The 22,475-nt window shown below is 34.2% G+C and overlaps 1 protein-coding gene across 9 annotated transcripts; it reads left to right on the top strand.

The window, feature by feature from the left end:
- The first annotated feature begins 7,201 nt into the window (after positions 1 to 7,201).
- On the top strand, positions 7,202 to 22,106 carry LOC137821917 (DNA-directed RNA polymerase II subunit RPB2). 9 transcript variants are annotated; one of them, XM_090295778.1, is made up of 28 exons: positions 7,202 to 7,625; positions 9,126 to 9,347; positions 9,449 to 9,739; positions 9,835 to 10,032; positions 15,631 to 15,695; positions 15,787 to 15,873; positions 15,954 to 16,074; positions 16,166 to 16,210; positions 16,291 to 16,428; positions 16,504 to 16,576; positions 16,779 to 16,855; positions 16,943 to 17,050; positions 17,143 to 17,259; positions 17,883 to 18,038; positions 18,119 to 18,223; positions 18,342 to 18,467; positions 18,553 to 18,630; positions 18,730 to 18,825; positions 18,904 to 19,019; positions 19,107 to 19,176; positions 19,284 to 19,337; positions 19,417 to 19,560; positions 19,793 to 20,092; positions 20,311 to 20,733; positions 20,817 to 21,101; positions 21,317 to 21,464; positions 21,592 to 21,741; positions 21,869 to 22,106. In XM_090295778.1, exons 1-25 carry the CDS (start codon positions 7,377 to 7,379, stop codon positions 20,946 to 20,948), a joined length of 3,591 nt encoding a protein of 1,196 aa, XP_090151904.1. In that variant the 5' UTR covers positions 7,202 to 7,376; the 3' UTR covers positions 20,949 to 21,101; positions 21,317 to 21,464; positions 21,592 to 21,741; positions 21,869 to 22,106. The 9 variants fall into 9 exon arrangements, with proteins under 9 accessions (XP_090151904.1, XP_090151901.1, XP_090151906.1 ...); XM_090295775.1 differs by having other exon boundaries at positions 21,609 to 22,106; XM_090295780.1 differs by lacking the exon at positions 21,317 to 21,464 and having other exon boundaries at positions 21,633 to 21,741.
- Positions 22,107 to 22,475: the final 369 nt, after the last annotated feature.

Genomic DNA, 22,475 nt, shown 5'->3' on the forward strand with positions numbered 1-22,475 from the left:
CTGAGTTGGCGGTTTTCACAAAATGACTTTGTTAAGTTAAAAAATGAATCTGTTGTTTTCATAACTGCTTTTCAACTGGTTTTTGAAAAGAGGTTAGAAACTGTTTTCTATATAAAGAAAAGTCTCTCTCACATGAAAAGGTGCTGAGCAATTACGTTTTTGACAGAGATCAAACAATTTCCATGTGAGAAAAAGGATTGAAAGATTTTTGAAAGGTTTTCCAAATAGATTTTCAAGTGTGCTTGTTCTAGGAAACCTTTGATCTTGGTGAAGGTGCTGGTGCAGTTCTGCAGCAAATTGAACTACTGGTTTTGAGTTCTTGCATCTTCTTTTCAGGTGTAATCTTTCCTTTATTTTGGTTTGTAAAGGTGTAAGTGTTAGTCACTCCTTGATAGGGTTTCTTGGAGTGCAAGGTGTGCTGAAATAGGGTTTTTCAGCATTGATGGTGTTGTTCTTGTAGTGTTCAAGAACTGCTGAGTTTGTAAGTAATTGGTACTGTTTTTAGTGGATTCCACCTTGGGGTAAGGTGAGACTGGACGTAGCTCTGTATGAGTGAACCAATATAAAAACTTGTGTGCCTTTTCTTCTCATCCTTGCACTCATTTCTGGTTTGTTGATTAATTCTGTCAAGAACTAAATCTGTTCTTTTGAAATTGAATCTGTTAATTCTGGGTTTAATAAAAACTGTTCTTCCTGATTTGTTAAAGCTCTCTAATCACAATCAAGGCAGTTGTATATGCTGTTTTCATTGATTTGAAGAACAAATTGTCTATTCATTAAAACCTGAGAAAGATTCATTCTCATTAAAACCTTGTGTTGAATAAAGTTGATTGATTTCTTGGCATAGCTGTATTCTTCATACTTATAAAATCAAATTAATCTGATTCTGTTATAACTCTCTGTTGATTACAATTTTAATTTGAACAAAGTCAAATTGTGCTAGACTGCTCTGAAGAATCAATCTGTTTCATGTAAAATCAATCTGTTCTTTTTGTCTCTGGTATACTGAAAATTGTGTGTTCTTGCGAAAATTTTATAAGCTCAATTCACCCCTCCCCTCTTGAACTTAGACACTAATAGACCCAACACAAACGGCCGCGAGGGCACCCCTTTGTTCACTTCTTTTCAGGTATCACAGATGGAGCGTAAGGAAGGTGCCCTAGCTTGCAAGGACAAGCCACACGCAAAGACAACCCTGGTCAACCGGCGGGAACAATTTCCTTTCTAAAAGTGTTTGGTTGTCTCTGTTATGCTAGTACCATTACTGCACATAGGGAAAAAATTAGATGATAGATCTATCAAAGGTATTTTTCTTGGCTTCCCGCAAAATACAAAAGGTTATATTATCTTAAATTTAAAGTTTCATAGCATAGAGATATCAAGACATGTAATCTTTCATGAAAACCACTTTCCATATAAATTGGACAGTGGCTTGCCTAATGACCCTAACACTTTATCTCTCCTTATTTCTAATGCATATAATTCTGCTTTTGATTTTTTTTCTGATACTGCACCTCCTGTCGAGCCATGTGCCTTTACTCCTGCACCCAATATTGTCCCTCCACCAGCCTCATTATCCTATGATCTTCCAATAAATAGTGCCTCTGCTCCTGCATCCAACATTGCACCTCCATCAGAATTATCACCGCCTGCATCTCCGGGAAGCATCTCACCCCAATTTCCAAGAAGATCAGCTCGTCATCACCGACAACCTGCCTATCTTGCAGATTTCCACACTGCAACCAACATTGTAAGTAGTAGATATCCTATTCATAATTACTTGTCTTACAATTCCTTATCTTCCAATTTTAGAAATGTTATTTCCTCTATCAATTCTCATCATGAACCTCGGACATATAACGAAGCCTCCAAACATGCTTCTTGGCAATCTGCCATGCAAGATGAGCTTCAAGCTCTTGCTGCTAACAATACTTGGCAACTTACCCTCTCCCTCCAGGAAAGAAAACTATTGGTTGTAAATGGGTATATAAAATCAAATACCATTCTGATGGCACTGTTGAGCGCCACAAAGCTAGAGTTGTTGCCAAAGGGTTCACCCAACTTGAAGGACTTGATTTCTTAGACACTTTTGCACCTGTTGCTAAATTCACTATCCTCCGCCTTCTCCTTGCTATTGCCACTACCAAAAATTGGATTTTAAAACAACTTGATGTCAATAATGCATTTCTTCATGGTGATCTCCATGAAGAGGTATACATGACCCCCCCACCTGGCCTATCTCTTCCTTCTCCCCAGCATGTTTGCAAGCTTCAACGGTCTTTGTATGGCCTTCGTCAAGCTGGTCGCCAATGGTACGCCAAACTTTCTACTTTTCTTTTATCAAATAATTACTTTATTTCTGTTGTTGATCACTCTCTTTTTCTTAAATATAATAATGATAAACTCACTGTTATTCTTGTTTATGTTGATGACTTGGTCTTAACTGGTGATGACACGGAGGAAATCAATACAATTACTGCATCCCTTCACCATCACTTCAAGATAAAAAATTTAGGTAATCTCACTTACTTTTTGGGACTGGAAATTGCTCGCAACAGTACTGGTCTTCATTTAAGTCAACGCAAGTATACTCTTGATCTCCTTCAAGAAACTGACATGCTTGACTCAGCACTTGTGGCCACTCCTATGACTCACACCTCCCGTCTCTCTCCCGACCAAGGCTCACCTCTCGATGCTGATGCCACTTCCCAATACAGAAGACTCCTTGGACGTCTAATTTACTTAACCAACACGCGACCAGACATCGCCTTCGCTGTCCACAATTTAAGCCAATTCATATCTGCACCCACAACTCATCATCAACAAGCTGTCTCACGTCTTTTGCGTTACCTCAAGGGCATCCCTAGTGAAGGACTATATTTTTCTCACAATGTTTAAGATTTCTGGTAAGAAACTTTTTAAGTGTGATTTTTTTTATAACACCAATATGTGAACAAATATTGGATGAATAATGTATCTCATGTGATACTTTAAAGGCTAAAGGTATATCATAATAGGTATCAAGTTTTATACATTTTTTTTTTCAAAGTTACATTAAATGCACCAACACTTTATAACACTAGACAAAATCTTTATGTCTAAAAGTTATTTCAAAATGTATTTTCAAATAAGTGTCCAAAGCATTACAAACCTTTTAATATCAAAGCATAACTGAAAAACATAAAAAGAAAACTTTATTGTTGAGTAAACCTAGCATATATGACATTAAAGTTGCTTATTATGTATTATAAATTCAAATATTCTGATTTTCTATTATGCATATTATTATATTTGGTTTTTCTTAACCTATATCTTATAAAAACAAACTATCATATTAACACGGAGTTAAACTATAATAAGAACAAGAACTACAAAGCTTTAATTATACTCCATAGTAGAAAAGAGAAGAACACAAGAATAAAAGAGCTAAGTTATACAAAGATTAAAGTAAAAACAAACTTAAAAGTTGTGTTGAGCTTAAAAAAAACACATTTAAGAAAGAGAAGAATTATCTTGTATAAAATGAAGATTGCGTTTGTCTTAATGATTACAACTATCAATATAACACACTTGTTTGAAACCTTTTGTAAATAAAAGAACAAGAATTGTGAATGAAAAAAAAGTAATACAAAGCATTTTTAACGAGTAAGCTCTCTCAAAATCATCTAAAGTGTCTAGTAACTTAAATATACGCATTTAAAGTCTAAGCTTAATCACTTTTTAAGAAAAGTTATTTATAATGTGATCATAATGATAAGTGTAATGACACCACTGATCCTATCATACATATAAACATCTACATCATCCAAAGTTAGCCTGTATCCACTAGTGCAAAATAAGTGATCAACAATAGCAAATCCTGACATTCAAGAGAGAACGGTAAAAAAAAATATCATGATGGCATTTTCGTAAAAGTTTCAACTTTTTCAAAATGATTGTTTAAGCAATTATCATTATATGTGGAATGGGAGAAACAATGATGATTTTAATTTTGACTATTGCTAAAAATTGGAATGGGAGAAAAACAACGACGATTGCGATGAATCATCATTAAAACCCCTTAATGATGGTTGAGATTGTACTAACGGTTATTATATTGAATCTTGAATTGTTCGGTTGGACAATTTAGAAAGATTAATAATTTTTTATTAGTTTATTAGTACATAATCTATCATTAATATTTAATATACTCGTGTCATCACTTTCATCTTACATCTTATGTTATCTAGATACCAATTTGTTGAATTTTCGTTAAATTTATGAGTTGATGATTATATGATTATGTACTATATTTAACTTTAATAAAAGTGAATCTTATTGAACAAGCAATTAAAAAGTATATATCAATATATACAAAAATATATAGCAATTAAAACAGATACTTCATATTAATAAAAAATTTGCTTTAGGATATTTCTTATAGTTGTTCACATTAAATTCATTTCAAAACATAATTTATGTTCGTTAGAACAAATCTTTTATAGAAATACATATTTTTATTTAGAAATAAAACGACTAGTTAACTAGAATTGAAAGTAAAAAGATAAGATACAAACTAGAACAAAACCATTGACCTTCTTATATTGTTTCCGTTAGAACAATATGAGTTTCTACTATTTTAATATTTATCTGCAAAAAAAAAAATACTTTGTTAGAATATACATTATATCTTATAGTATTTTTTATCATTAAAATTTCATATACTACTTATATATACTACTTATATACATAAAAGTGAGGTTTTAGGTGTGACTACACCATCTAGTATATATATATATATATATTAAGAAGATTTGTTATACTGGTTAATATATTAACTTTTCCAATACATATATATACTCCTTGTTATTTTTTAAAAATATTTATCATACATATATAATATTATATATATATATATATATATACACACCTAATTACTTTGTGAAATCTATAGTTTCAATTTTTTGTTTTTATTTATTTATACTTGTTTAATTCATAAATTTACAAATTATTTTGACATTATTAAAGTTAATTTAAAACTACAAGTTCTTTAAGCAGAACAATTTTAGCAGTAGGTGGACTATTTTTTTTTCCTGAAATTTAATTAAACTAACATAATACACGCGTCGTTTTAAATTGAGTGTTATTTAACATATACGCTGATTTAAAGTAAATTGATGAATTATTTTATTAAATATGATTTAATTGGATTCCATGATAATGATTTTTAGACTTTTATTATTATGTGAGGTTCACTTTATTTAAAGAAATTAATTTTGATTTTTTATTATATTTTTAAAAAAGTAAATTGATGAGTTATTTTATTATATGAACTAACTTGATTCAATTTATTTTTAAAGTTTTATTATTTTTCGAGATTGTTTTTATTTGATGAAATTAATTTAGAAAGTTATATTAATTGATAAATACATTTTAAGGTGGTACATTTTTTTAGAACAAGGTGAAAACATACAATTTTTTTTTCTTAGAACTGGGAATTACAAGAGAATGAACCCCAAAGAAGTTTGTAACTTTTCATGCAAAGAACAAACGAAAGAATTAAAAAAAAAACTAAGAAAACCATGGGTGAAAACATAATTTATGTCTTATTTTGAGTTGAGATTAAGAAGCTGTGATAATTTATGATATTATTTTCAAAAACTATTAATGATTATAAATAAGTTTATGGTAGAGATGATAACTCTGAACTTTAGGTAAAATCAATTATTTACTTTTATTTTATTCAAACAAATTATGAAAGGTATGAAGAAGAAAAATATCTTTTATTTAATTTTGTTTCCTCTTGTAGTTGCTTGAAATTTGTTAATGCTTTAAACTAAATAACATTTTTCTACTCCATCATACATTTCTTATGTCAAAGTGAATGGACTTATTTCACATAATAATTAATTGACGATATTAAGATTAATTATATTGATTTCATATTTATAAATTAAATAACTCTCATATTAAACATACATGGATCATTACATGTCTTTTCAGTTTTTATTTTCTAAACACTTGAAAACATTTTGTTAATATTTATAATCACACATAATTTTAATCTTTAACTATTAAAACTTGTTAATACTTATCGTTGAATACTTTTAGAATTTTCTTTATGTATATATAAATTTCAACTTTAAGAAAAAAAATTGTGTTAATTTTAACATTTTAGACCAATAATAATTTGTACACATTATCCTTATTTATTTCGTTTGCAAAACTATTGAATTTTAAAGCCACATCTCAAATGTAGTGATATTTTTTTAGAGTAATATCAAAGAAGACTTGAGTCAATAATATTGATGGTGCTATTAATAAAAAAAAATCCAAATTATTCCAATCTCATATTTTGATTGAGAGACTTGTTCTCTTATGTTAAAAATCATACTTAGTTTAAAAGTTAAGATAACCCTTATTTTCTTCCAAAATTTGGGATTAACTAATTTAAAGAATGTTAAATATGAAAAAATAAAATAAAATTATAAACATTATATTCGTTAGAACCAATTCATAAGGAATTAATTGAGTTAAAAAAAATATACTGAATATTTTGAGGAATTTATGAACTTTGAGTCATGTTATGCATTATATTGCCCTTATTAAAAATAATTTTCTCGATAAATAGTATACTTATGTTAGAGGTGTAAAAATACGAGCTTAAATTTAATAATTAAAAAATTAAGTAACATATGTAAGAAAAATATTTACACTTTGCCTTAAAATTTAATTTTGGGTGGAGATTTATTAACATCATAATTCCTTGTATAAATTGTATCATGTTTGATTGTAATTGAATCTCCTCTATAAATAAGTAAATTTTTTTATATTTAATAAAAAAATAAATTTATACTAGTTTAAAATATAAACCTAACAACCTACAAATGTTTAAAATAAATTTTAATTGTCACAACTTGAACACTTATATTTATGGGAATTTAAATTAATTTCAAGGTATATATATATATTTAATTGAATTATAAATTCGTACGAATTCAGAAAGACACAAGTCATCATACTAGTCAAACTACGAGCACCGTTATGAATACTTTGTATCGAGGAAATGCCGCGAAAGAAAAAATAAACGAGAAACGTTAGCGCCGTTTATGTGCTCCGTACAAACGGCACACAACACAACAGAATCCAACGCAGTGTTTGGATAACGCCGTTGGATCCAATAGTTCACTACAAAACTTCAAAGTTCAAAAACCTTAAACCCAAACGGACCTTTCTTTTCTTGTTTCATCCTTCTGAACCAGAATACCTGAACCTGGGTTTCCCTCCGACGGTGCTAGGGTTTCTCCTCTTCGTTCGAACCTTTAACCTTTGGTTTTTTATCTGAATAAATTCCAACATTGTGCAAGGAAAGTTCAGCACAGGTTTAGCAATTTAGCATGGAGTTGGAAGACGAGTACGAGGAGCAAATGATGGAGGATGAAGAGGAGGAGGACGAGATCACGCAGGAAGACGCGTGGGCCGTTATCTCGGCGTACTTCGAAGAGAAAGGCCTCGTTCGTCAACAGCTCGATTCCTTCGACGAGTTCATCCAGAACACCATGCAGGAAATCGTCGACGAGTCTGCTGACATTGAAATTCGACCCGAGTCTCAGCACAATCCCGGCCACCAATCCGATTCTGCAGAGGTGATTTTCTTCCCCTTCCTTTTCCTTTCTCCTCTGTTCTATTATGCACTGTTTGTTAGGTGGTAAGCACCCATGTACCAGCTTTTAAGGTGGGTTTCCAACTGCTTGGGTGCTTATTAATTGGTATCAGAACTGGTTGTTGGTGTATCAGAAAGGAGTACCTAGAAAGGGTTATTACCAACGAGGAAGTTGGTTTAGTGTCTCAGGGTGAAGAAGTTGAGTGAAGTGTCACTAAGTGAGGAAATTGAGTATAGTGACACTAAGTGAAGAAATTGAGTATAGTGACACCAAGTGAAGAAATTGAGTATAGTGACACCAAGTGAAGAAGTTGAGTATAGTGACACCAAGTGAAGAAATTGAGTATAGTGATACTAAGTGAAGAAACTGAGTACAGTGACACTAAGTGAAGAAATTGAGTATAGTGACACTAAGTGAAGAAATTGGGTAAAATGTCACGGAGTTAGGAAGTTGAGTAAAGTGTCACTAAATGAAATGTCCCCTAGAGTTGAGACGACTTAGGTGGTACTACGATAGATACTTGGGTACTACAGAGTGCCTTAGTCCTGCATTGCGTAGTGTTTAAAAGTGTTTGGTTCTCTGTCCTTAATAGCCTTGTGTGCTCGGTTCTCTTCCCTAGAAACTAGCTTTTAAAGGCTGGATTCCCCAAATACTTGAGTCTTATCATTAGGTTGCGTTGAGTGCTGAAAAATGGATACTTGGTTCACTTTGCTGCCATGCAAATGCTATATCACTCTGTTTTAGATGACAGTTTTATTGTTGGAGCTTAAGCAAGTAGTGCTTTCTTTCATTGACAGTTATTTTTTACTTATGTTAACTACTGCGAAAAAATTTCTTGCTGTTTTTCACCCATTTTTAAACGGATTCAGTGTTGAACCTCAATTTCAGTTATGTGAGCACGTAATGAAGTATTAGTGTACTTATATTCTGTTGGCAACAAACTTGTGATAGTTAACTGGTGTTTCTTATAGAAGATCATTTTCATCAGAGACCTGCTATCAATTGCTAAGCTTTTGTATGCTAAACGTATGTGCCTACTAGACTTGCTAACTAAAAATGAAAAGTAAAAGGGACCGGTGCCATGAATATGAAATTTTCAGATTGTTTCATGAGGTTTAGGATGCTGATAGAAGATACCAGGAAATGTTTCTGCCTTTCATATCCAAATTAATGATCATTGTTATTGATCCTGATACCTATACATCTAGCATATTCTTTTCTTAGGTATCCACGTAAGATACTGTGGATGAAGTTTTAGACGCATCTCCAAAATTCATGTGTGATTAATTAGACGTGAAGGTAATAGTAATTAGATAAAATAATTGCGTGTAGTTGTAAATAGTGATTAGATGAATACAATTTTCTACCTTTTTTAGGGATATAGATAACTTTTCCTGTGACCATGTCCTATCAAAATGATTGTACATAGTGATAAGATGATCAACAATAATGATGACATATTTCAAATGTGATTTTTTGCAGACTGTTTATAAAATCAGTTTTGGTCAGATTTACTTGAGTAAGCCTATGATGACGGAGTCTGATGGAGAAACGGCCTCGTTGTTTCCCAAGGCTGCTAGGTTAAGGAACCTCACGTATTCAGCTCCTTTGTATGTTGATGTCTCTAAGAGGGTTATAAAGAAGGGGCACGATGGTGAAGAGGTCACTGAGACTCAGGATTTCACGAAAGTTTTCATTGGCAAGGTGTCTCTTGATTTGGATAATTTTAATTTTGGTATTCACTGATTAAGCACAATGACTGATTAGTGATTACTCTTTTTCTTTTTGTTGTTATTTAATGTTAGGTTCCTATAATGCTTCGGTCTAGTTACTGCACATTATACCAGAATTCAGAGAAGGATTTGACTGAGCTTGGGGAATGTCCGTATGATCAAGGAGGGTATTTCATTATTAATGGGAGTGAGAAAGTTCTGATTGCTCAGGAGAAGATGAGCACCAACCATGTCTATGTCTTTAAGAAGAGGCAGCCAAACAAGTATGCCTATGTGGCTGAAGTTCGGTCCATGGCGGAGTCACAGAACAGACCACCCAGTACTATGTTTGTGCGCATGCTCTCTCGGACTAGTTCCAAAGGGGTAATGTTAATTTTGCAATTGACTTTTCCGGCAAATTGTTTTTCGTGGTTGTGTGTTTTATGCAATGTCTGAGTTTATGAATTTTACCATTTCAGGGTTCTTCAGGACAATATATACGTGCCACTCTTCCTTACATTCGAACTGAAATTCCCATCATTATTGTGTTTCGAGCATTGGGGTTTGTTGCTGATAAAGATATATTAGAACATATATGCTATGACTTTTCGGATACTCAAATGATGGATTTGCTACGTCCTTCTCTGGAAGAAGCGTTCGTAATTCAAAATCAACAGGTGAGTTAGCTAGTTTTATATATTATTTGCTTGCAGCCACGGTGGTGCTTGCTTATCTAGTCTAGAATTTACAGTAATTATGTGAGATCATTATACAGCTCCATCCCATTCCAGTCTCTGAATTGTTCTTCACTTGTTCAGGGGATTGGTCTTTTTTTTTTCTTGAATTGTATATTTAATGTTGCTTAGGTTCCTAAAAATATTAAAAAAAAAAGTCTGAGGAGTTTCTCTGCTGTTGTGAATTGTGTGTTTAATCACACAAAAATATCCTTTATTTCTAATCTTTCAAAGTACAGTATAGGGAAACCTAATAGCGACTAATAATGGAGAATATCCCTAATTATCAGTTGTACACATTTCCCTAGTTACTAAGATCAAATGATATCTTTAACACTCCCCTTAAAGTTGGGCATATATGTCATATGAGCCAAGCTTGTTAAAAATGTGGTCAATACAAGGGCTTTTCAGGGATTTAGTTAGCATGTTTGCAAGTTGTTTTATGAAGTTAACGAAGTTAGTAATGATTTCTCCTCAGAGCACCTTCTCTCACAAAATGACAATAAATTTCTCTGTGTTTAGTTCGCTCATGGAAGATTGGGTTTGATGGAATGTGAATGACAACATCATTGTCATATATAAGTCAAGTATCATGTGTTCCTCCAAATTTTAACTAATGGAGAAGTTGCTTTAGCCATGTATTCTCGCATGTAGTTGTTGTCGTAGCACGATACTCAACTTCTACACTGGATCCAACAACTGTTATCTGCTTCTTGCTCCAAGAAATAAGTTCCCAACAGTGAGAAGGCAATATTCATAAGTAGACCTATCTAATTGCGATCTTTTTTTATCAACACCATAACAACAAACAATTTTGAAATTTTATTTACAAATATTAAACTGTGCTCTTATGCATTGTTGACATATCAAAGGATGCATATCACAATTTCAATGACTATCACATGATGTCTTTTGGAATATGCTAACTATTAAAGGAAAATAAAGAATAGGGTAAATCCCTTGTGTATATTGAACACATAGGGTTATGTTTATATAGGAAAAGAAACATATGGGCTAAGCCCATTACATAAATATGAAATATCTAACAATATCTATAATATCTCATAATATCAAATAATATCTAATTATATATAAGAATATCTAACACACCCCCTCAAGCTGGTGCATATAGATCATATGTACCCAGCTTGTTACAAATGTAATCAATCCTAGGCCCTCGTAAGGGTTTAGTAAAAATATCTGCTAATTGATTATTTGAATTAACAAACTCAGTCTTGATATCTCCCGATATAATATTTTCTCGAATGAAATGACAATCAATTTCAATATGTTTGGTCTTTTCATGAAAAACTGGATTTGAGCTAATATGAAGAGCAACCTGATTATCACATATAAGTGTCATTTGAGTGACCTCTCCAAATTTCAATTCTTTAAGTAACTGTTTAAGCCAAATAAGCTCACAAGTAGCCGAGGCCATAGCTCTATATTCTGCTTCTGCACTAGATCTTGCCACAACACTTTGTTTCTTGCTCTTCCAAGAGATCAAGTTATCACCAATGGAGACACAATAACCAGAAGAAGTTGATCTTCTATCAGATGGAGATCCTGCCCAATCAACATCTGAATAACAAACGACTTTAGTATGATTATTATGACCATATAACAAGCCTTTTCCAGGAGATCCTTTAATGTACTTCACTATTCGAATGACTGCATTCCAATGATCTTCACATGGAGAATTAAGAAATTGACTACAAAGGAAATATCAAGACGAGTAATAGTGAGATAGTTCAATTTTCCAACTAATCTCTTGTACTTCTCAGGATCTGAAAGAGGCTCCCCCTGATTGGGTAGAAGCTTGACATTGGGATCCATGGGAGTATCAACAGATTTCGAATTCATCAACCCAATTTCCTCCAAAATATCGAATGTGTATTTTCTTTGAGAGATAACAATACCAGTATTGGATTGTGCTACCTCGATCCCCAAGAAATATCTGAGTTTGCCAAGATCTTTGTTCTGAAAGTGTTGACAAAGGTGTTGTTTTACTTGTGAGATGTCATGGTGATCACTGCCTGTAAGAACAATGTCATCAACATATACTACAAGATAGATACACCCAGCACTCGAGTAACGATAAAAAACTGAATGATAAGTCATACCAAATTGTTGAACAACATTGTTAAATTTTCCAAACCAAGCCCTAGGAGACTGTTTGAGGCCATAAAAGGATTTGCGAAGACAACATACCAATCCAGAAGACTCCCCCTGAGTAACAAAACTGGGAGGTTGCTCCATATAAATTTCTTCCTGCAAATCCCCATTAAGAAAAGCATTTTTGACATCCAATTGATAAAGAGGTCATTGTTGAAGAGCAACCATAGCTATGAATAATCAAACAGAGGCCATCTTTGCCACTGGAGAAAATGTATCACCATAGTCTAAACAAAAAATTTGGGTATAACCCTTAGCCACAAGACGAGCTTTGAGACGATCAATAGTACCATCAGGACCAACTTTGATAGCAAAAATCCACCTGCAACCAACAACAGATTTCCTGGATGGTAAAGGAACAAGTTCCCAAGTTCCATTATCCTGAAGCGCATTCATTTCATTAAGCTTGGCCTGACGCCAACCAGGATGAGCTAAAACATCACCTACAAATTTTGGAATGGATACAGAAGAAATAGACGATAAACAGGTATAAAAGGGTTGAGATAGTCTATGGTAACTCAAAGCAGTATATGTGATTTCTGGTCTAGTACCAATGAAGTAATTACTAGACAATGGTATCTTCTAGGATCTTTGAGTGTCTCACCCTACCCCAAAATAAGCTTCAAATAAGGATCCATAAGACTATCGTTGAGATGAAAATCAATCACACAGTCTTGGTCAAAATGTTGAAGTCATACTTTTGTTAGGAAATGACAATGCTAGATGAGAATTGTGCAACATTGATGAGTGGACCCAAGTCCTTGGTCTGAAGTTGTTGTGGAGGTGAGACTTGAGTCGGAGATTGCCATTAGAGTCATCGCGAATGATGACCATGGTAGTCAAGATTGTGATACAAGTTATAAGATTGTACGCCTTTACGATTTGTGTCAGAGACCTTTGATCACTTAAAAAGTGTGATTATGGCGGATCGTTTGGGATCAGGTTGTAAATCGCAACTCGCATGAGAGTGACGAGATTCGTGATGTTGGAAATCCCCTTTCTCGAGGCGTTAGCGGTTCTCACGACGACACCTCTCGCAGTGGTTCTTGCGACAACATACATCTCACTGACGCCTCTTGCAGCGCCTCCTCTCGCGATGTTCCTCACAACGACGATTCTTGTGTGCTTTATGATAGTGGTCTCACAGGCTACACTTCTTGTGATGTCACTTCATAGCGTTGTGATGACGTGGTGGCACAGTGCTATCTTTGGCAGCCTCGTGGTACATGTGGTGGCAATTTATCACACTCACGTGCCGAACATTTTCTTTTTAGGGTTTCTGAAGTGGGTTGCTTCTTCCTGCAACTCCATATGTTCTTGCGGCACCCCATAAGTTTTATAATTTCAAAAACACATTTATGTAAAAAAGTTAAAATGTTTGAAGGTTTGATTATGGAGGTGTTTTTTTTTTGTATATTTCAGATTGTAAAATCTATTGATTCTCTGATTACACAATCCAAAATTAATTAAAATGTTTGTGTACCTTATGGATTAGGCAATCCAGAACTTGTTCCCGAATCCAGTAAAACGTTATGGATTAGGAAATTTGGAACTTGTTCCTCAATCTAGTAAAACGTTATTGATTAGGCAATCCAAAACTTGTTCTCGAATCCAGTACAACGTTATGGATTAGCCAATCCATAATGCACATCTATATTTCAGATTATATAATTCGGAACATGTTTTTTTTCTTAAAAATATATTTCGGATTATGTAATCTGGAAGCCAATTTATGATTAGGAAACCTTTTCCAGATTGGTAGAATCCGGAAGGAAATTTTTGAAAAAACACATTCTGGATTATATAATCTGGAAGCTTTTCCCGAATTTTGAAAAAAATACATTTTGGATTACATAATCCGGAAGCCTTATCTGGATCTGGGAATAGCTTCCAGAATATGTAATCCGGAATTATTTTTTTAAAATGTGTTCTGAATTACATAATGCGGAAGCCTTTTCTGATTTTTTATTGAAGGGCAGAAACGTATTTTCACATAAAAGTATGGGGTGCCATAAGAATGTATGGAGGTGCAGGAAGAAGCAACCCTCAAGTGGGTTGGGATGGAGGCACTGCATGGGCCCAATTAAATAAAGCCCAAATGGCCACAATTATTTTTGAAGCCAATTTGTAGACACATGATTTCTTCGGACACCTCCATAAAATTTTAAAATACCAAAACTGTCCTTCAGTAAAAAAGATAAAATGAAAGAATTGTTTTACATTTTGTCCACGAGTGGTAAAGAAGGTGTTTATTGTGGTGGTGGGGTGCAGTGTCACGGTTGTGGTGCTTGAGCTCGTGGTTGAGGTGGTGGTGGTAACTATTGTGGGTTCCGACAGTGGTTGGTTTGTCATTCTCCTCTTTCTCTGGTAAGTTATCGTGCTCTTAAATACTCATTTCCGGATTATGTAATCCGCTCCATCAACGAATCATGCAATCCGGTGTCAAGAACAACAGTGTTCCGAATTAGATAATCCATGTGTATAACGGATCCGGAACGTGCAAAACTCACACAAAAACCAAAACCAAAGCTATGGATTATTCAATCCGAAACACAAAAAATGCAACTTCCGGATTATGCAATGCGGAACTTAATTGGATAAACCTACCGGATTATATAATCTTGAACGTTGAAAACCTAACACCTACCGGATTACATAATCCGGAACCTAATTAAAAACCCACCGGATTACATAATCTGGAACCTAACTTAAAACTCATCCGGTACCTATTTGTGTAAATGGTTATAGGCAGGCTTTCGCCACATTTCACTTCAAAATTAAAACCAATGAAATTACTAACATGTAAATGCTGTAAATGAAGATGGCAGTGGAAAAGGAGACCTTTAGAAGGAATGGAAGCTTTGAGATATGGAGAACTTGGAGAGAATGAGAAAGCTTGAAGGAGGTGAAGAAGGTGGGAGATGGTTGAGGTGTGCGGCGTTGGGGTGAAGGAGAGGGAGAGAAGGTGAAAGTAGGTTAAATTAAATTAGGTTAAAGTTATATTTTATTTTTTCAATTTTTTCTACTGAAGGGTATAATAGTAAATGTGTTTTTAGTATGGGGTGTCAGAAGAACCCAAATTCTTTCCTTTTATGCATTGCAATATGTTTTCTTTTACTGTACACTCTTTCTGTATGCTGTCAAATGATTCTTGCAGTGAGATGGTTATTTATTTTTAATTTCAGATGATTGAAATCTGGCATTATTAGTGAATTGTGGTAATGGTTATTTCTTTTTAGTTTAAGATTATTCAAAGCTTTTATTATTAGTGGAATATGGTGGCATTTGATACACTATTTTACACTCCATGTACTTAGCATTAGTTAGTTTGGTTTTTAATTTCTAATAAATTTATCTCAACTGCAGGTTGCACTTGACTATATTGGGAAAAGAGGATCCACTGTTGGTGTAACCAAGGAAAAGAGAATTAAGTGAGTTTAGTTGGATGTTTTAAAACCTGACAATGATTTGTGCTGCATCCTTTTTACTGAGTTAGGGTTACACTTGTATCATAATCTGCAGGTATGCTAAGGAGATCCTTCAAAAGGAGATGCTCCCTCACGTTGGCATTGGAGAATATTGTGAGACCAAGAAAGCTTACTATTTTGGGTAAGTTTATTCTTTTTCAGATACTGTGTTTTCATTTTGATGACATGGTGAGTATTTATTATACTGTCATTGCCCTATAGATATATCATTCACCGGTTACTACTCTGTGCGCTTGGGCGGAGAGCTGAGGATGATAGGGATCATTACGGAAACAAGAGGCTGGATCTGGCCGGTCCTTTACTTGGTGGTCTTTTTAGAATGGTTTGTATCTGATATTACCCAGTTTCATTTGTCTTTTTACACAGTAACTTTCTGATTAGTCAATTCCTGACCGCTGGAACTTGTGCTGCAGCTATTCAGAAAGCTAACTAGAGATGTCAGGGCATATGTACAGAAGGTTTGTTCAGACTTCAAGTTACTCCTATTGCTGTATGCATTTTGCATTGCCTAAACCTTTGTACCCCATGAATGTTGTAGTGTGTTGATAATGGGAAAGATGTTAATCTGCAATTTGCTATCAAAGCAAAAACTGTCACTAGTGGACTTAAATACTCACTTGCTACTGGTAATTGGGGGCAAGCAAATGCTGCAGGGACTAGAGCTGGAGTTTCACAGGTATGATTCAAGTAATTGTTTTGCTATGTCTTCTATAGAAGAAATAAAACTGATCATTTTGATCTTCTGCTTCAGGTGCTGAATCGTTTAACCTACGCATCCACTTTATCTCACTTGCGAAGACTGAATTCCCCAATAGGGCGTGAAGGTAATCTTTCTTGGCTATTCAAGCATGATCCACCCTACAATTTTTCCCTCTCTGTTTTTACATTGCCTGCATAAATTAATACTGTAAATGTAATAGGTATTGTTTTGTCAGTTATTTCTGTAGATTCACTCAGATTATGCATTATTGCAATACTGCTTGTCTATCTAAGTTGTAATTAATACTGTAATTTTTACTATTCCAGGGAAGTTGGCCAAACCAAGACAGCTGCATAATTCACAATGGGGAATGATGTGTCCAGCAGAAACACCCGAAGGACAAGTGTGTATTTTGCCTTCTAAGCATACTTCTATATTATTACTCATCTTTCTCTCTGGTGTTTACGAGTGTGATTGGGCTATTATATAGGCCTGTGGACTGGTGAAGAATCTGGCATTGATGGTCTACATAACAGTTGGTTCAGCTGCATATCCTATTCTAGAGTTTTTGGAAGAATGGGGCACAGAGAATTTTGAGGTTGATGGCCTTCCTGTGCAAAGTTACTTTGTTTCTCTGTCGAGTCCTTATGATTTCTATGCTTAAATTTGTTTGTTCTCTATCTCGCATAGGAAATTTCTCCTGCAGTGATTCCCCAAGCAACAAAAATTTTTGTAAATGGTTGCTGGATGGGTATCCATCGTGATCCTGATATGTTGGTGAGAACATTAAGAAAGCTGAGACGAAGGGTAACTATCATTTCACTTTTGATTTTTTTGGACTGCCTATTTTTTTTGTTTGATTGAATCTGTCCGAAAAAGCAATCCCCCTGCTTAAAAGAAGATAGCATGCTATAGTAATAGTAGGTACGATATGATAACGGTGGCATTATTTTCCATATCTAATATTATGGGCCTGACTAATCTATCTTAAAACTTCCCAGATGCTGCTACTTATTATGAAATTCTACATGTGTTTATACGAGTGTTTTTCTCAAATTTATATTCTCCTGTATTGTATGAAGTATAAGGTCATTAGGCCTATAAATACATGAGCCTGCTGGTTATTTTAAAAAATATGGACTGCTAATTCTAAGGAGTCAAATCCCTGTGATTATGGGATTGTTTCTAAATACATAAACCTAGTCTTAAATGCAAGATATGGCTTTGATAAAGAATAAAATTACAGCAAGGATAAAATATTTTCAGAGGAGGCCATAGCATGAGTCTTTCAAATAGTTGGTTTACTGATAACTTCATGATAGAGCCCTCTGAATAGCCATTATTTACTTTCTTTTGGGATTTGCTTAATTAAAGTTGCTTAGATGTTTTAATTGCGGTATGATATGATGCTGATGGTTCTCATGGTTCAGGTTGATGTTAACACTGAAGTTGGGGTTGTCAGAGACATCCGTCTTAAAGAATTGCGTATATATACAGATTATGGTCGTTGCAGTCGTCCTTTATTCATTGTGGATAGGCAAAGGCTTCTCATAAAGAAGAAGGATATTCATGCTTTACAACAGAGGGTGAGCCGGCATCAACTTAGTGTATCTTTGGAGTTGACATTGTTTCAGTAATTGCTTAACTCATTATTCAATTTCTTCAGGAATCCCCTGAAGAGGGTGGATGGCATGATCTAGTTTCCAAGGGCTTTATAGAATATATTGACACGGAAGAAGAAGAGACTACAATGATTTCCATGACAATTAATGTTAGTATTATAATTCTGGATTTGAAAAAAGTATACCCTTTATTGAGTATGTAGGTTCATTAATGCAAATAAAGAGGCTATAAAGCAACAAAAATTAATTATTGAATACATGTTACAGGATCTTGTACAAGCTAGGATCAATCCAGAAGAAGCATATTCTGATACTTATACTCATTGTGAAATCCACCCATCACTGATTTTGGGTGTATGTGCTTCCATCATACCATTTCCTGATCACAATCAGGTAAATTTGTATTTTCCTTTTTTATGCATTTCATTTTGATTAATACACTTTATCCATCTTACTTATCTATAACTGGTGCAATCAGTCCCCACGTAATACTTATCAGTCTGCAATGGGAAAGCAAGCAATGGGAATATATGTTACCAACTACCAGTTTCGAATGGTACTGTTTGTTCTTTCTTGTGATTAATAAGTGCCTTCTTCTGTATATGTATTTTACTTGAAACTGGATTTTACTCCATGTTTTTGCTCCATTACTTAGGACACCTTGGCCTATGTTTTATATTATCCGCAAAAGCCACTAGTCACTACAAGAGCCATGGAGCATCTTCACTTCCGTCAACTCCCAGCTGGAATTGTAAAATCATGCTTCCTTTCTTTATTTCATTTTGTTGATAATTTAAACATTCTAATACATTTACCCGTTGTGTCTTAGAATGCCATCGTGGCCATTTCCTGTTATTCTGGTTACAATCAAGAAGATTCTGTGATCATGAACCAGTCATCAATAGATCGTGGATTCTTTCGGTCTCTGTTTTTCCGTTCATATAGGTACTAATGCCCTTAATTGGATATTTTCTCCTTTTGGTTGCCATGTTTGTGATTTTTATGAAATGCTGCTTTCTTTAACTTTTATAGAGATGAAGAGAAAAAGATGGGAACCCTAGTCAAAGAAGATTTTGGCCGTCCAGATAGAGCTAACACCATGGTGAGAATTTTGGCTTTGGTCGCAAATTACTATTCTTGCTTTGCATTTTTATTTGGGAAAAGATATTGGTTTCTTGTTGGTGGTTTATTACGGAGTTTCATTTTCAGGGAATGAGACACGGTTCTTATGATAAGCTGGACGATGATGGTCTTGCACCACCAGTAAGCATATCTGTATTTATACTTTTTGTTGTCTGTTCCCGATAAATTTTACAAAAATCAATTTATTATAATGAAATAGGGCACAAGAGTATCTGGTGAGGATGTTATTATTGGAAAGACCACCCCAATATCTCAGGAGGAGGCTCAGGGACAAGCTTTACGATACACTAGGCGTGATCACAGCATAAGCTTACGTCACAGTGAAACTGGAATTGTTGATCAAGTAAGTTTATAATATTCATTTACTTCAATGTGCTACATGTTGAGTTTGAGCCTATGTTATGAACGCTTAGTGAGTGAATGAGAGGCTTTAAATTTTAATTATTAAATAAAGCGTTGCATACAAAAATAAAATGTCTACATGGGAAGTAAGAACATATTATTGTATTCCAGAATCCTGAATTCTTATCATTTACTTTAATCACCGGATTATAATTTTTTTTTCGATTTTGTAGGTTTTGCTAACAACAAATGCTGATGGATTGAGATTTGTGAAAGTAAGAGTGAGATCTGTTCGTATACCACAGATTGGTGACAAATTCAGTAGTAGACATGGTCAGAAGGGAACTGTTGGTATGACTTATACTCAAGAAGACATGCCTTGGACTGTAGAAGGCATCACCCCTGATATTATTGTCAATCCACATGCCATTCCTTCTCGAATGACAATTGGTCAGCTTATTGAGTGTATCATGGGGAAGGTGGCAGCTCACATGGGAAAAGAAGGAGATGCTACTCCTTTTACAGATGTTACTGTAAGTAATATTCTTCCATCTAATACCCTAAACCTAACCATGTAGAACAAACGAAAATGTCTGTTCTTCAGGGTGAATTATATCTTTTTATAGAAGTCAGTCAAAATGATTTTTCAACTTCACCTGTCTGATAAAATTCATTTTTGGTATATTTATCTCAAGACATTGAATATGTGTTGTCTATGTTTAAAATTCTATCTTTTATTACTGTAATCCAGGTGGACAGTATCAGCAAAGCTCTACACAAATGTGGGTATCAAATGCGTGGTTTTGAGACTATGTACAATGGTCATACAGGGAGACGTCTCAGTGCAATGATTTTCCTTGGTCCTACGTATTACCAAAGATTGAAGCACATGGTTGATGACAAGATCCATTCTCGTGGCCGGGGTCCTGTGCAGATCCTCACAAGGCAACCTGCTGAGGGAAGGTCACGAGATGGAGGTCTTCGATTTGGAGAGATGGAACGAGATTGCATGATAGCTCATGGAGCTGCTCATTTCCTGAAGGAAAGGTTGTTTGATCAAAGTGATGCATATAGGGTCCATGTATGTGAGAAATGTGGGTTGATAGCTATTGCAAATCTCAAGAAGAATTCCTTTGAGTGCAGGGGGTGCAAAAACAAAACTGACATTGTTCAGGTGAATGATCGTTTATCTTTTCTAGTAGTCGATGTGTAACTTTTCCTTGTGCTGATTTTTTTTTGCTTTGATTGTCCGTGTAGGTTTTCATTCCTTATGCTTGTAAACTCCTCTTCCAAGAGTTAATGGCTATGGCCATAGCTCCAAGAATGCTTACAAAGGACGTCAAATCTAAAAAGGACCAAAGAAGAAGGGAGCCTCATAAACATGTTTGACCAAAGACACTTTTCTTAAATTCGCACTTCAAGCTCTCCAGAACTTGGACTATACATGGTATCTAAACTACACGAACCTTTCAAAAGTGTTGGGAAAATCACTACCGAATAGTTTTCTTACATTCCTGATTGATGTTTCCCTTTGCCTAGAAGGCTGGTGCTACCCTTTTGCATTTGCTTTTACTGTTTCTCTATTCAAGGGTGCTCGTTCTTAGCGATTAACATTTACCAAGCATGTATGAAGAAGTTTTAGAATCCTTGAGCTTTCTTCTTATTCAAAACAGCATAGATGGGTTAGTATTAAGAGAAAAATAAAGTTAGCGGAAGTTTCTGTTACGTACTTATAGTGAGCCGCGTTTTAAATGCAGTGAAAGGAACTGAGTATTACTGTACAAGTGTCTTGTGTCCAATCAACCATGAATTCCAGCTCCAATTTTTGAAATCCTTTTATTGGTTTACGGGATGGTCAAGATGTGAATACGGTTAAAAGTTGTATAAAAGAAGTGCCTGAATCAGGTGATTTAAATTTAATTGCAAAGCTGGAAAGAGATGGTATATTGTATTTGTACTCTAGGTCCTATAGCTGTTTTTAAGTTAAATTACTGTACAATTTAGTTAACTGAAATAATTATTTATCTAACAGTGCGTTTTGTTCAATAGCTAAGGAGTTTTCTCTTCTGCCAGTTCCTCCTTACTTCACAGCCTATGAGCTTGCTGATTGGGATCATTGCTTAGATACCCGAAATCTTTTACATCTGGTCATTCTTTCTTGGGTATCGTGCAAATGGAAAAGGTAAGTCATTAATTGCATCTTTCTATGTAGTGAAGCTAAGAATATATGTAGCCCTATTTGCTAGTGCTGTCACTTGGATTTTCATCTTATGCTTGTTTGCTTGTATTCGCCAAAAATGTGCATGAAGATGCAAAAAGAGTGAGTCCAGTGGGAGTTTGTTTCCAGTCAAATGTGGAAAAGATGGAGAGGTGCACCTCTTTTTTGTGCCAAAATGAAGAGAAGTATTACATAATTGATTGTGTAATGTATTTTCCTTTTATCTTTTTCATGTTTAAAATAGTGTGGATTTTAAACAAATATTTTTTAAATATAATAATAATATATAAATATAAAAAAAACTGAATAAAATAATATTGCAATGAAAATGCTTTCTTTTATTCGATCTTAATTGAAATAACAATATTTTATGCCCATTTCTTACTTTTTCTTTTCTTTCTTTTTTCACTCCTTTTCTATGATTCAATTCAAATAGAACATTAATGAAAAACTTGCACTCATATCCTTCCGGTAGTTATTAGGGCTATGTAACAATCAAAATTTATCTCAGGCACTTGCATTCTCTATAAATATTTTTCAAGCTGCACATCCATAAAATTTGAAATTTTAATTTTACATTTCTGAAATTTGTATTTCAACTTATAGAATATGGAATACAAAATTGTATTCTTATTTTGAATTGTACATTTTAAAATGTAAAATTGTCTTATGTATAATCTAAAATAGAAAATTGTATT

Source organism: Phaseolus vulgaris, chromosome 9 (genome assembly GCF_051622355.1).
Source record: "Phaseolus vulgaris cultivar YP4 chromosome 9, ASM5162235v1, whole genome shotgun sequence".
NCBI lineage: Eukaryota > Viridiplantae > Streptophyta > Magnoliopsida > Fabales > Fabaceae > Phaseolus > Phaseolus vulgaris.